At 25.5% G+C, this 17,126-nt stretch overlaps 1 protein-coding gene across 1 annotated transcript; it reads right to left on the bottom strand.

Moving 5' to 3' along the window:
• Positions 1-1,461: 1,461 nt before the first annotated feature.
• Positions 1,462-2,670, bottom strand: LOC133032623 (peroxidase 15-like). Its single transcript, XM_061106663.1, has 2 exons — positions 2,382-2,670; positions 1,462-2,228 (listed from the first exon to the last, which is right to left on the bottom strand). The coding sequence occupies exons 1-2, from the start codon at positions 2,592-2,594 to the stop codon at positions 2,019-2,021; spliced, it is 423 nt and encodes a 140-aa protein (XP_060962646.1). The 5' UTR covers positions 2,595-2,670; the 3' UTR covers positions 1,462-2,018.
• Between the last annotated feature and the right edge of the window lie 14,456 nt (positions 2,671-17,126).

Here is a 17,126-nt window from a genome sequence, read left to right as displayed (position 1 = left end):
TAGTTTTGAGGGTTGCTATTTGTTCGACACAACAAATTATTTTGGCGTAGTATTAATTATTGGGGTTTTTTCATTAGTGTACAACAAAAATAATTATATTACAAAAAATGTGCAAAAAAACACAATTTTAAAAATGTACACATTTGAAAACATATTTACAAAAGTTCATACATATTTTTAATTAAATTATAATTGAAATATTAATGATTCAACTTTCTATATTTAGATTTGGATAATAAATATTTATGTCTTGATATGGTATTAATGAAAAGGCCACAACTAATTAACAAAATTTGTATATTAATAATTTAAAAATTCTATTTATAAACAATATTATTTGTTGTTCTCATACAACTCACGGCAACATCATTTATAACATAAATGCAATATTTTTAAAATTTAAAACATATATAATCATAATTTTATTGATTAACACATGAAATAAAAATCCTAATCCTAATATAAATAAACACATGAAAATAAACACGATGAATAAATTTATATGAAAAGTACTTAAAATACACACATGAAAAAAAAAATAAAACCAAAAAATAAACAAAACAATAACATAGATGAGAAGATGATTTATAAAAAATATACAGATGTAATATTTTAAATATAAGACATAAAAAAATAATTAACGATTAAAAATAATAAACAGTTTTAAATTAATAATAAAAAGCGAAAAAAATACATTAAAAAATAAACAAAAATAACCCATCAAGTTTAACAAAAACATATATAAATTAAAAAAAAAAAAATACTAAAACCAAATAAACAATATTAAAAAAATATTACAACACAATACACAACAAAACATAATAAAAAAACCACAAAACAACAAAAGAAAAAAAACAACTAACAAAGATAAAAAAAACAAAGAAATGACATTTATAGATGGAGCATGAATAATTCTTCCACCAAAAAAATACATTAAAAAAATAAACAAAAACAACTCATCAAGATTAACAAAAACATATATAAATTTTTTTAAAAAAAAACACTAAAAATAAATAAACAATATTAAAAAAAATATTACAATGCGATACACAACAAAACATAATAAGAAACACAAAAAAAAACAAAAAAAAAAACAACTAAAAAAGATAAAAATACCAAAAAAAAAAAAGGACCTTTATAAATGGAGCATGAATAATTCTTCCACCAAAAAAATACATTAAAAAAAATAAACAAAAACAACCCATCAAGTTTAACAAAAACATATATAAATTTAAAAAAAACACTAAAAACATATAAACATATTAAAAAAATATTACAATACCATACACAACAAAACATAATAAGAAACACCACAAAAAAAAAAAAAAACAAAAAAACACAACATATATAAAATAAAAAAGAATGAATGAATGAAAAGTAAAATATGGAACATATATATATATCACTAATTCAAAATATATGTTAATTAACATTAAAATATATTAAATTGGCTTGATATGATCATATGTATAATTAATATCAATTTTTAATATTTTTCCAATAAAATCTGATAATATAATCTTTTTAATAATCATATAACATAATTAGAATTTGATAATTATGATTAGATTATGATAATATACGTATAGCTATAAGTTTTTTAATAATCATATAACATAATCAGATTATTAAAATAATATCATAATTAGTTTTCATTTCCCTTGCAATTATGATTATATATGATTTCAATTTTAAAAATATAACAGTTATGATATTCACGTGAGTTGTATGATAACAAATTTATAATTAGAATCTTTTATGTTTTTTAATTATTAATATATATATTTTGCTAATTAGTTGTGGCCTTTTCATTAATATCATATCAATTGGTTATAAATATTTTTTATACAAATCTATATATAGAAAGTTAAATCATTAATATATTTATTATAATTTAATTAAAAATATGTATGAATTTTTGTAAATATGTTTTGAAATGTGTATATTTTTAAAATTGTGTTTTTTTGCACATTTTTTGTAATTATTTAAAAAAATGTATACATTTATGTAAAATGCCCTTAATTATTTGTATTTACCAAGCGCACAAATTCTTCAGCTGCGATGGCTAGAATATCAGCACAAGAGACAACACCAGGACAAGCATTCTCAACGGCAGTTTTAATATTAACCACAACTTCAAAACCTCTAGCCAAGTTAATATTTCCAAAACCTTCTTTTTCGCTCACTATTGTATCAGTGCTGTCCAACAATAGCGATCCATCACAACCCTACAACATTAAAATTATATTAGCAATATATATTTTTTAAAAGGAAATTATATTATCATCAATATTAAAATATATATATACAGTATAGACAAACTGAAAAAAAAAAAACATCGATTATACTAATTAAGATAAGAGTGTTTAATATGTATATACAATAACAAAGCAATCGTGGAAGTGAAGACGAATGAGACTGGCAGCAATACGAGGATCAGTCTGCAGAGCTTGTTGAATGACCCCTCCAACAATATTGGTCACACTTGGGCAGCTTTGCATGTAAAAAAATGGAGTGAGCTGAGCAAACCCTCCAGCCAAAAAGCCAATGCAGCAAAGACTTATTACCAAAATATATTGTGATGAGCCTGCCATTTTTTTGGTTTTATTAAGCCCAATATATCTTTATTGTTTATTGTGGGCAGAACATTAAACAATAGTCATAAATGCTGGTTACGAAGATAAGCCAAAACCAAATATATATGAATTAGTCAAATAAAGATCTTTATAGATTAGATACGTTTGTTAGAGAAATATGTGGCTAAGATGATTTTTTTAATTTAAAAAGAGATTATTAATATTTAAAAGATTGTTTAATTTTTTTAATTTAATTATTGGGTTTATTTGTTAACGGGAGATGAAACCTAATCGTTAAATTTAACAGAATATTCTTTTTATTTTTAAGAATATTCTGTTAAACGAAGAAATGCCGTTAGATAGGCACTTTTAATATATAAAGATATATATATATATGGAAGAAGTTTTAATGGTTACATTTTTATTGTAGCCATTATAGTTATATTTTTATAAGTCATTGGACTACTATTAAATGGTTGTGATTGATTTGAAAATTAAATAAAAATAAATAACTTGTAACCTAAAATTAACCTAATAATTTATTTTCTTATAAAACTTTAATTAAGATTAATTATATTTTAAAATTAAATTAATTATAATTAACAATTAATTTTTTGTAATTTATTACTATATAAGGATCTTTTAACAATTTATTTTTAAACTTAAATTATTTAAAATTTTATAGCAAAACTTTTTATAATTTAAAATAGTGAAAGCAATATTATATTATTTTATACCCATTTTTTTACAGTTATAATTATCGATAATAATTATGTGTACAGCATTACATGAAGATCATTAGAATAAATGTGTTATGCATAGTTAAGTTATTTTACATGAAGATCCACATATAGAGGTAATCAATGGGGACAGTCTTTATGTATTTAAGTTAATTAAAATATATATAGTAATTTAGTATTATAGTTAAGCTATTTTATACGTACTGAAATAAGGTCATAAGTTCAAATATATTAAGAGATTGTTGTATTGGTGTTAAATATTTTGTTAAAGATTATAACTCACGAGTTTTGTAAATAAAATTTTATGTTTTAAAGTTTATGAATATATAAATTAAATTTTTTGTTTATAATAATAAGATCCCATGTTTTTTTTTTAATGAGTTTAATATTTTTATCGTACATAATTTTAAACGAACTATCGAGCGAAATGTCTTAGAAAATTGGGGCGTTACAAAAGTCCACTTCCCTCGAACTTAAATTTTGGGTTTCTCATTCATTGTAAGGGTGTTATAACATCCAAGCCCCGCCTTGAGCATAGCAGGTTGGGCCTATGCCTAGGGCCTACTTAGCCTAGCAACCCAAATTATTTTTTATTAAAATTAAACATTTTTTTTACTGATTTCAAAAAATACAGCATTTATTATAAATAAGAGTCTAAAAATATTTTTTTTTAGATTATTTTACAAATACATAAAAACAACAAAAAAATTACAAAAATACGATTTCACAAAATTTTAAATATTTTTATAATTTTTTTAATTTTATTTACAGAAAATACAGTTTTTTTATGTTGTACTCTTATTAATTATTGTTAATTTTTTGTTACGTTTACGATATTTTTTTGTTATTATTTTGATGTTATTTTTATGTATATTTCTTGTTATTTTCGTATTGTTTCTATAAAAAAATCATAAAAATTTAAAAAAAAAAATTAAACGTTAAAAAGTAATTTTTTGACAAAAAATAATGTCTTATGTTATTTTTTTTTTTTCTATAACCCTCTAATATCATGTCCGACTTTGGTTATATTTTTCTATTTATATAATATATATAATTGAATAAATATGTAAAAAATCAATAGGTAGGGTAATTTGTTTAAATAATATTAATAACAAGGGTTTTGTAAAGAGTACTATGAAAATGAAATTATATATATAAATTTATATTTTGAAATGTTATATCATGATTTATGTATAATTTTTTTTTATTATTTTTATTGTTATATAATGTAGATAAAATTATGAGAGCAGAGTTGCGAATTAATCGTGGTGTGGTCACAATCGTTGTCCCCAGAAAGCCAAGACTTGAATGTGGTTGAAATTTGAACCATTTAAGGAAATTATTTTTATTTTACTAAATTTCTATCTTTTTTTAATAAATAAATAAAAAAAACAGTTGATGTGAACGTTAGTGAAAGTGACTGTCGGCAACCTAAGTGACTGCCACGTGTAAATATAAAACACCCCACTTTCTTTTTGTTCTATACTATTTTTGGATGGTTTGCTCACACAACGTGGTGACACTCAGAATCAATAACCTTTTATTATTATAATTATAATTATTTATAGGGTCCTACTTATTTTCATTATATGATGTTTGAGAATCTAATGTGATTCCACCTAGCTAGATAGTTTCTCTAAGGACATCTTCAAGGATAAATATTAATTTTAGTGTTAAATTAATACAAAAATAATAAAATTTTAACACTAACTTTTTTTTCTATTTCAATCACAATATTAAAAATTACACTAAAATTATATTTTTAATTATTATATTATAAATAAACACAAATAGTATAAATACAAAAAGTTTACTTATAAATATATTATTTAAATATTAAAAAGTAATAAAAATATATTGGGTGTAGTCTATAATGTCACACTAATATTAGTGTGACACTATAGACAATGTTATTATAGGATAGATTTTAGAGTGTGGTTGGAATGAATTTGGTGTAAAATTTTAATAAATTTAGCATTTTAGTGTTCCATTTAACTTGGTCTAACACTAATTATAGATATCGTTTTTCGATTGATTAGCGATATTTATTAAAAAATTATTATATTCGATTATGTGAGATTTGATACTTAATTATAGTAATATATACTGATATGACAAAGGTGTGAGTTGTAAAGAATAAGTTTTTTATGAGTTTAGTATTATAATTCATGATATTTTTTGTGTGTGAGATTCTTTTTTTTAATATTATGTCATTGTAAGCGGGTTAATAATATTAATGCTCATGTAGTTACACAACTATATTTCTCTCTTGAGTTGCATCGTGTTTAGTGGCCGAATTTGCCTAATTATTTAGCGTAACGTGTGTCTTTTATTTGAGTGGTTTCTTTAACGATGTGCCTTATAATATTGATGAACTTTTTTAAAAAATTAATAACTATATGACAAATGTATATTTTAGTATTTCTTTTTTAAAAGTATTTAACATAATTTTTTTCACGATCTAATACAAATGTAAATAAATATTTTGCGTTGTTGGTTGGTTAGATTATCAAAAATTGTTTTTAGGCATTTTAAAGTTTTAAAAAAAATATCTTTTTTACTGGTTGAGTAATAAATGAGTTTTAACTTTTTACTTAAAAAAAAAAAAAATTAACAGAAGTTAATTTGAGTAATTTTTTCAGAAACAACTTTCGAAGATTCTAGAAGTAAAAACCAAAAGCTCACTCGAACATGACTTATATATCTAACTATAATGAAATTTTGGTGCTTTGTGAGTTTTTTTTTTTAATGATTAGATTGGTTATAATATATGTGGGCTAATAAGGTTGTTATTATTAATTATTAGAGGAATTTTTCTTGATTGTTATCTCATTAATTATAATCAAATATCTTCTATAGTATTTTAGCCACGTTTATTGATTGATATATTATTCCTTTACTAGGACTCTCTAGCTAACTCTATTCGAACATTAGTGATTAGTGGTGATGCTAATTATTATTATGTTAATTAATTAATCTAGACTTGCAAGGCTAGAAATATACAGCCTAATTGTTATTTATTTATTAATTAAAAATCATTAAGTGTATGTAGTGCTATTAAATGAAAAACTACTTTTTAGAACATTCTTTAATTAGCTAGGATATTAATCTTGTGTAGTTTGAGTTAAAAAAAAAATAATAACACATATTTTTTGTATTTACATATAAATGATGAATATAGTGTAAATGTTTGAAAAATCTAGTTTAAATTATTTAAAATAATTATTTTCACCTTTATATATAAAATTAAAAATATACACATGCAAAAATTTATCATGCATATTATATGGATTTTCTATTATTTCTTTTTATAAAATTTTCAATAATTTACCGTATCAAAAATTAATTTTATTTTATAAATGTGTAAAAAACATTTATAAACAACTTATTTGGTTATTTAAAAAATATAAATTGTAGTATCAACGTATTTGCCAAAAATACGAAAGCAAGTATATTTTAAAACTTTTCTTATGTGCACATGTATTATTTTGAAGCTTGTATTTTACAATGTAAAGATTACTCAAATTCTCATTAAATTTTATAGATAAAAAATTATAATAACTATAATATACATTATTAATATATATTCTGTGTTAATTCGGAAGAAAGAGTGTACACAACGTGTTATATATATATAGAATACTAATTATTTTTGTTCTTTAACTTATGACACTAGGTTATAAACACTCAACAAATATATATTATCACAAATTTAAATATATTTTTCAAAGTATTTTAATATAAAAAATCCTAAATTTTATAAACCTTTTGCTAAATTAAAAAAGAAAATAAATACGTACATATAAGCAGAAGTATTAATCTGAAGTCATTGTTAGAGAGATTGCACGGAAGGTTATGATATTTCAATAATACAATATTTCTCTAAAGTATTTTTTCTGATGGAGAAAGAGAGAATACAGAAACCCTAGTGTTTCTTGGAGACCACTACCTATTTATAGACTCGTCATAAAATGATCTTTAAGTATTTATAATTTGGCCCAGTCAGAATAGAAGATAATCTTGCTGATGTTGGGACTAAGGTCTTAACATGCAGTAAATAAGTTCAAGCATTGCTTGAATTTGATCAATCTCAGAAGTTAGTATACTAAGATATCTAGAACACCAACCATGATGGCTGCATCATTTTTTCATCACTGTCAATATTTTTAATTTGAAGAAACTAGGTAGAATTTATGGTATAGTTCCTCCAAATATAAAGATCTCTAAAAGTTGTTCTGGTTATGAAAAATTTGTGACAGTCAGTAGTCCCGTGATTCGTAAGGGGAAATACTGAGTAAGTTGTGCAATCCCACACTGCCTAGGAAAGGTCAAGTGGGATGATTATGAGACTGTGTAGGTATGAGACTACACAGTTGAAGAGAGCTTAAATGGATTGATTGGTACTACCTATATCAACAAGGTGCATCTTGTTTTTCGGTAGCCCATCACGAAAGAACTCCATAGTTAAGCGTGCTTGACCTGGAGTAATTTTAAGGTGGGTAACCACCTGAGAAGTTTTCCCAGGAAGTGTGCGAGTGAGGACAAAGCACGCTAGAAATACTCGTGTTGGTTTATAGGGTCAGTCGTCATTCCATGAAGTAGCCAGAGTGACGTACTCGTGTATAAGAGCCATTATTCCGTGGGTGTAAGGGTCCAACGGAGGCTTGAAGCGATGACGTTACAAATGGTATCGGTAAAGACTGCTTATGATTAATACTTTAGATTATTAAATAATTAGGGTTTATACATGAGATTTAATTATTATTTATAGTATGCATATTGTGAAGATTTATTTAAGTTAATATATGTTTATTATGTTATTTATGTAAATTTTTCGTTTATTTGTGATTGTGCTCGGAAACGGTGGAAAGCGACGTTTGGCCATTAGAGAGTCACGCTTTCATATGATTTAGAATGTTTTAGATAGTAGGGTACCATTGTTAGACATTGGAGGTGTCAGGAGGTTAGCGGGGATAAATAATGACCAAATTACCCTTGATAATCTTAAACTTTTAATTTATGTGTTGAGGGTAAAGTAGTCTTTATGTTATATTTATCCTCTTTTGTCTTGTAGAAAGTGTGGGCTGATTAGAAATTAATCTAATTAAATAAAAAACAAAAAAAAAATGTTTTATTTACTTAAGTTGGAAGGAAAAATATGGAAAAAGTCTAGAAAACACCTCTCTCTCTCTTGATTTTTTCTGGGCAGCAGCTAGGATTGGAGTTATTTGATTTGGTTCAAGGATTTCTAGTTGTAATTGAGTACTTTGATTCAAGGTATTACTTTCTAAGCCTTCTTTCTTTGTGTTTCTTGATGTTGAGTTAGGTTTTGATGTTAAAGTTTAGTTTTTAGTTGCTGTTTGTATTGGGATTGTTCAGTTTGATATTCTGGAGTTAGGTTGTGATTTTAGGTTGGTTAGAGTTGATTTGGTTGGTAAGTGAGGTGTTTATGTGAGGTTAGGGTTTGGAAGCTCAAGCTTTGAGCTTTAATGGTGAAATAAGATTCTGCATGAATTGTTGAGTTTATTGCTTGATTTGGGTTTATTGGAGTATATACAGGTATACTAGAGAATATTAGAAAGTTTGGAGTCGAATTGAAGTGTAGTGTTCAATTTTTGGGTTCCCAGCACAGAACCGGTCGACCGGTTGGTACCCAGGAATTGAACTTCCGGTTGGGAATCGGTCTGCTGGTTGGGCCATTTTCCAGAACCTTAGTTTTCCCCATTTTTGTGATATTTGGGGTGTTAGCATCTTGTTCATCAATAGGGTTATCCTTAGTTTTGATTTTAAATCCCCGAAATGTGTTTAGGCGTGTTTCTCATCGAGTTTTAAATATTGTGGTTTAGGGCCCTATAACACGTCGAGTTGCAGTTCCACTCAGACTAACCGGCACACCTGAGCACGAAAACGAGGTAAGATAGCATAAATATTACATATATGTGAATGGATGCTTGTATTGGATGTTTACACTACTGACACTAACGTTTATGTGATGATTTTAAGGGTGTTAGTATAGTGTAGGATTTTAGGGTAGTTATAGTGTTACCAACACGAGTACCAGGGGGTGCGTCGTGCATGTGGTACAACACTTAGTAACTCCCGAGAGTACAATAATGGCTCTACCAACATGAGTATAGAGTTGGTACTTTAGTGCATATGGTACAGTGGTCATACTTCCATTAAGAACGTTCTTAACCATTTAGTGAGGTCGATATTTGGGCTAAGGGCGGCTTAAGCATAAAGCCGGTATAGCATTGCTTGTATATATGTTATGCATATCTTACTGAGTCTGTTGACTCATCAGTTTGCTATCCTGTGTAGGTAAAGAAAAAGCTAAGCTGGAGGAACAGTGAGCTGGAGCTTGGCAGTGAGTGTACATATCGCGGTAGTGCAACCTGGAAGGTTTCAGTCTTTCAACCTTTTGAGTTGCTTTTTGATGTTGCCTGTCATTTGTAATATAAAAAATAAGTATAGAGATTTTGTAATAGTAAATGAAATTTTCAACTGTGCTTTATACTCGGGATCCATACCTATATGGTTATTTAACTATAATATAATAAGATTAGCTTTTGAGTTAAGCAAGTTTCAAATATGGGTGTTACAGTATCAGAGCCTTGACCAACTAGAAGTGTGGTCGACGAGGACGTCAGACCTTGTGACAGTCAGTAGTCCCGTGATCCGTAAAGGAAAATACTGGGTAAGCTGTGCAATCCCACAGTGCTTAGGGGAGGTCAAGTGGGATGATTATGAGACTATGTAGGTATGAGATTACACAGTAGAAGAGAGCTTAAATGGATTGATTGGTACTACTTATATCAACAAGGTGCATCTTGTTTTTTGGTAGCCCATCACGAAAGATCTCCACAGTTAAGCGTGCTTGACCTGGAGTAATTTCAGGATGGGTGACCTCCTGGGAAGTTTTCCCAAGAAGTGTGCGAGTGAGGACAAAGCATATATGCTGGAAACACTCGTGTTGGTTTATAGGATCAGTCGTCATTCCATGAAGCAGCCAGAGTGACGTACTCGTGTATAAAAGTCATCATTCCATAGGTGTAAGGGCCCAATGGAGGCTTGAAGTAGGGACATTACAAAATTAAATATCTTCTGAAAGGACATTCCTTGAAGTCTAACTCTCTCATCTGGAAGTACTCTTCTAGAATGATAGATGTAATCCGAAAGGGCATTACTGGACACCTATCGTGTCCACCCGGATGAAGTCTCTAGGTAAGCTTATCCTCCTCTGGAAAGGAATTTCGGATGGCCAGCTATTCCCTCCTAGATAGTCGACTCTAGTTGTTGTCTTTCCTATCCAGAAAGTCCATTCAACGTACGCTTTGTTCTATCTTCCAGGAAGCATACGTCTCATCCAGAAGCACTTTACTTATGTTGACGTGGATATATTGTTACAAAGAATTTGTTAAGTTTGTTTAGTCTAACTAACTTAACAACTTATCTTTGGTAGCCATCGACTTTAGGATCTATTTTCTGGATCTATAAATACCACCAACACTTATTTGTTTGTGTGAGAGAATAAGTTCAGACGAGTTACGAGAGGTGTTCATGAGAAAGAAAGACTGAAAGGTAGAGAGAGAGGTACAAAGAAAAGAGAGAGGTTGTGTTTGGGTTTTGTATAAAGAATCTTTTATAGATGAAGAAGATTATTGGGTAAGAGTGAGAGATAAACACTTTGAGAGAATCCAACAGAGAATCAATCTTGAATGTAGTGTACCCTGTTGTTGTTCAATTAATAAAAAGATTTTTGGTGGGGTTCCAGAATTAGAATAGAGTCATAGATCATATCGATCTCTATAAGACTTGAATCAATTTTGGTGTTGTTTTATGGCTTTATCATTTTTGTTCTTTAATACTAAGTTAATCGAGAAAATTACATTGTGTATCTATTTTATTTTATTTATAATTTTTACCTTTATTTTCATATTTTTTAAGATATACTTACTTTTATAAATGATATTCTTATTATATCTCTTAGGTTAATATAAATTATGTACTAGACTTAAGAGGAGAGTGAGTGTATATTAAGCAACCCACACACAAAAGTGGGTATATTTTAATGAAATATAATATATATGAGTGTGTTTTTGATTAATATGGATGTAAAAAAAAAAAAGTATTTTTCAACTTATCTCATGTTCATTCCTGTTTTAATCTCCAATTATTATGTGTGAATTGTTAATCTTATCATTACTAATTATTTATTGGGATAAGTTGAGAAATACTATCTATTAATTAAAAATACCCTCAAAATATATTTTATTAAAATATACCTATTTTTATGAGTGGGTTGACCAATTCCTCCTCACCCTCTACTTAACTCTAACACATAATTTACATTTTTTTTTTTGAAATGACACATAATTTGCATTAATCTAAGTATATAATAGAAACATCATTTATAAAAGTAATTTTTTTTAAAAAATTAATATAAAAATTAAAACATATAAAATAAAGTGAATATATAAGATAGTTTCCTGATAATTAAGTTTTAAATAATTTAATTCCATACTTCAATTGTAATTTTGTCATAAGTGTCATACATAGCTCAGACTTAAAAAAAAATACTAATTTTTCTTACGTGTGATATATATACATATATATGGCTGTACTGTAATTTTCTTTTTCTTCCTGTTTTGGTGGAAATACAGTAAATAGATCGAACAGTACATAATAAACATAATGTTGGTGTTCGAATACATGGTGTTATGTATAAAGAGATAAGTATAGTCAACATAGAAACTTGTACAATTATATATAATATTTATACATATAAGTATATGTCACCCCCAAATCTCTGGAATTAGTTACTTGCATAAATATATCTTTATATGTTAAAAGTGCCTATCTAACGACATTTCTTGGTTTAACATTCTTGGTTTAACAGAATATAAATATTCTGTTAAATTTAACGATTAGGTTTGATCTCCCGTTAAAAAATAAACCCAATAATTAAACCCAAAAAATTAAACAATCTTTTAAATATTAATAATCTCTTTTAAAATTAAAAAAATCATCTTAGCCACATATCTCTCTAACAAACCTATCTTGGGAGAATATTAATAATTTTTTTATTTATTTTTTAAAAAAGAAAAATATAGATAAAATATCTAGAAAAGATAATATAAAAGAAGATTGATTGTGTTGGCTTAGAGATTTTTGGGCTTGGGCTTAAAAAAATAATAAAAAAAAAAAGATGAAATGGGCTGTAATTAGTATTTACCTTATATGATTGTGCTTATTTTTAGTTTTATTTTTAATTTTACCACCAAGAGGAGAAGGTTGAAAAATATTAGAATATGAAAATATTATTGGTGCTTATTAGTAATTTGCAAAGAATGTGAAAGTCTATAAATATATAGTTGTGTAGCTATTATTAAATATGAAATGAGATAATAGAACTTTTTTCAATTAGAAGATTAATGTACATTTTACTATTAATAACATACATTATTATAACACAACTATATTTTACTTACTAAATATACTGACACATATTTTATTTTTATAAAACAAATCGTTCAAATAATTATACTATTTTAATTATTAATTAAAATAAAAAACTAAAATATTAAATAAAACTAACACTACGTGACTTGGCACGTAACAATCACCTAGTATATATATATATGTATAAATTAAATATTTATACGTAATATATAGCCCAACATTGAACCATGCAGTGGAAGATTTGCAAAGAAAAGTTTTTAATTGTGTGCATATAATATTAGAATTTATAGATATATACATTACAATGAGATCATCATTTGATCATAATGTAGTCATCATCTGCTATATATCGATAATTAGAACACACACATATTGACATATATATATAGTTATATATAACATTACATATATATATCTATAATATAAATATTGACACAATATTGATTATTACTAAAATTGAAAAACCAAATAACATAAGTTTAACTTAGAGTTATATACTACGTACGTATGGTAATATACATGGAGAATTTCAAAAATACATTTTTTTTTTCTTTTTTAAGTTTTTTACAATTTTACGGTCTAAAGTATTTATTTATTTTTAAAAATATATCTGTAAAGTTTTAAAAGTAAAAATTACACTTTGTTCAATAAAAAATATGAAAAAATTTAAAAAATAACGAGAATTTAAAAAAAAAAAAAAACAATCACATCACAATTATAATACAAATAAATAAACTATAAAATAATCAAAAAATTAATTTATTATTTTTACTGAAAAGATAGATATTTTTTATATAATAAAAAATATTTAAAGTGTAAAAATAAAAAAATTTCATGTTAATATATTTTTTTTTGTCTATTATATAATTTTTTTTTTGTCTAATTACATGATATGTATCAAAAATAATAATACTCAAATAATCGTGTAATCATTTTTGTCAAATTAAGATCCATTTTTTAAGGAAAAAGTAAGTAAAGAAGAAATAAAAAATCATTCATCCAAACTAGTTCATCATTCATTTTAAGTGAATACGCAACCCATTTATAAAAAATCATATTAATTGTACAATAAATAAAAATTAGGGACATTTCAGAAAAATTAAATAGTAGATTATTAAAATTCTTGGACAATAAGTCTAAATCTAAATCATTTCAAAATGACAATCTCCAATCTATAACTAACAATGATCTTAATTCATTCTAAATAGCAATCACACAAATTAATAATGCATAGACACAACTATTTAACAATCACAATCAAGCCTTTTCCTATATAAAAGAATAAAGAAAAAGAAAAAGAAACTAAGTACTTTTAAAGCATTTTCGCTATCCATATATTATTTTAAAAAAAAAAAACCAAACATTCCACTAATTAGCACAAAACAACTTAATTAATTTTTAAAGGTGGAGGAGGAACATTCTCTCATAATGTTATTTGATCATAACACCAAAGTAAATTTAATCCATTTATACATGATCATGAAATCAATTATTCAATAAACAATGAAAATAATTTATATTGATTGAAAAATAAATATAAATAGATGAAAGACAAGATATATAATAGCTAGAAGATAATAAATTATGAGTGGTCTTTTCTATGTTTGAAATCTTCATAGCAATGGTGTTTGGGAAAAAAATAATATACTGATTTTTTTATGATCTCCCTATTGGATTAATATTATTATTATTATTATTCTTATATGGTCCCCTAACTTAAATTATTGACTTTCTAATAATAAACTTGCCTCCTTACAATTATATACTTTTTTTCCCTTGTTTCTTTCACTTGTCTATTTATTAATTTCTATATAAATATATTGATCATTGAAATTAAATATTGTTAGTTAGTTGATCTCTATGTATAATGTTTACTTATGTGGAAACATAGATAACGATTGTCTCACAATGATAATAATTAAACCCATAAAAACATAACATTTTGGTGAAAATGACTAAAATTATTTGAGATTATTGTGTCATTATCCATTTATGGACTTCCACTAATAATATTTCTAATTAATAAGCTAACATTTTTTATATTTTTATAGAAAGATATGTTGGTCATCCAAATATAAAATTAATTAGGATAAATACAGCAATCTGGGTTGTCTCTGAGTTTTATTGAGTTTTAGAAAAAATAATTTTTTTCCCCTTATCAAAAGACTAGGTAGTATTTTTAAAGATCACTAAAAAATATATATATTTTTTTTTTAAAAAAAAAAAATCTTTTTTGACCCTTAGACTAAGTGAGCCCTAAATACAAACTTAATCCGCCTTAATCCAAGATCGTCCCTTGCGACAATAATGATATAGATCACAAGTAGAGGTTTTGGTATTGTTTTCAAAAAAATAATTTTTAAAAATAAAGTTACAAGAAACTGAAATTTTGAGAACAATAAAAAATTGTATTATGAAGTTTTTATTACTTTTAAATAATTAATAAATATTAAAATTTTCTTATTTATATTTAATAGATAGTTAATAAATTATGAAATGTATAATATATCTTTAAATAATTCTTTATTTGAGTGGGGCCTTAATTATAAGCCTTCCAAGGCATTATTACTCTACCTTGATGATAACATTTTATAAGTGATTAAATTTAATGACTTTAACTATATATATATATATATATATATATATATTCAATTATCATCCTTTTTATATTTAACTAATAATCATAGGAATATCGAGTTAAAACCCAAGACATGATCATATAGGTCATGAACATTTCCTTAATTATGATATTTTTAAATGTAATAGTGTATTAAAATTGAGACTAATTATTTTGATATGTAAAAAAAAAAAAGAGTTTTTAAAAACAATTACTAAAAATACATAAGTGAAAATAAATGACAGAGGAGCATAATTATAAATATATAGTTTATTTTCTGTTAATAAATTTACAAAATAATTAAGGATAATTTTTTTTTAAAATTGAATTCTACAAATTTGTATAACTATAAACTATTCGTATTTGTTATAATTAATTATCTTTATAGTAATGAAAAATGGAACTTTTTTAGAAAAAATAATAAATAATAAAGAATAATAAACTAGCTTAGTGTGCTCATTTGGACTAAATTAACAAATTGAAACCAACAATTACATCACATGATAGCTCATTCTTAACCTATGTAATCATTTGTTAAAGCCCAAACTAGTCTAATTGGGCCACATACGGCCCATTTTATTGACTGTAGAAAAATAAGACAAAAACAATATAAAATTGTTTTTTGTCGGCATAGAAAATACCCAAAATTCGTATAAGAACCCTCGAATGCTCAAAAGAGAAAAGTAGTTTTTGACTTATAGCTCAGAAATTTATATAATGAATAATCAAAACAAAATAAAATAAAATAACAAAGGTGATGAAAATAAGAAAAATCCAAAAACTAACGAAGACAAAGTGGCTTTTCTTGCAATAAACATATGGGCCTAAAATTTGAGACAGCTGACATATAGTGGGCCCACTTAAAGCCCAACAAGATCATAATACTTAGATATCTTGATTTATCGTGTCGGCCAACCACGTAGGGCCACGTTGAATTGAATTCGGAACCATAATTGGCCGTCAGATCATTACAGTCACTGTCGTGTAGTGTTAGCAGTACTAACCAGCTTTTTGTGATGCTGACATGTCCGATTCTTAGTCGTTCACGAAGCGGTCGTACAGTTTGTGGTGCCCACTTAATTAAGAAGAATAAATAAAAAAATATATTTTACAAAAGGAGAGTTTGGTTCCAGTGGGGTCGGTACTTTACGGCATAAGTACGCTGGGTTCTGATTGGCCGTTGGTTAGGTTATTCAACAACAACTTCACGTGATGTCACCCTGCGAAGTGTTAGTCGTAGAAAAAGGCTAGCCAAGAAATTAAGGGTAATAATTGTAGAGACTAGAGTTAGCTTCCAAGGATATTATTGTACTTTCACTAATATAACGATGATTATCGCAAAAGAGAATTTTACCTGCACTCTATAAAAAAATAATAAATACACTTAATTATTTAAAAAAAATATAAATTTAAATAATTTTTAAAAATTTCTTAATAATTTTTTTCCACATTATTTTATGTTAATTTTAATACTTATTTTAATTTCATTTTCATAATTTTTTTCTAACTCATGTATATATATTTTTTTATTTTTTTTAAAGAAAATTTCATATAATTTTTTATTTTAATTTTTTCTCATAATATTTAAAATATAATTTATTTTTATGTGATAGGTATATTTTTTAAGAATATAAATTAGAAGAAAAAAGTTAAAAAAAAAAACTTAATACAATTAAAGATATAAATTTTATAAAATAAAAATTATTAAAATGGGGTGTCTTTAGAAATTTT

Source organism: Cannabis sativa, chromosome X, assembly GCF_029168945.1.
Source record: "Cannabis sativa cultivar Pink pepper isolate KNU-18-1 chromosome X, ASM2916894v1, whole genome shotgun sequence".
NCBI classification, from domain to species: Eukaryota; Viridiplantae; Streptophyta; class Magnoliopsida; order Rosales; family Cannabaceae; genus Cannabis; species Cannabis sativa.
This window is presented reverse-complemented; position numbering and strand designations above follow the sequence as displayed.

What these genes read in the sequence shown, in the direction of transcription:
- LOC133032623 (XM_061106663.1), bottom strand. Translation starts at nt 2,594, where the DNA reads ATGGCAGGCTCATCACAATATATTTTGGTAATAAGTCTTTGCTGCATT. An exon ending in TCCACGATTGCTTTGTTATT is followed by an intron (nt 2,229 to 2,381) that starts GTATATACATAT and finishes TTAATGTTGTAG; the next exon opens with GGTTGTGATGGATCGCTATT.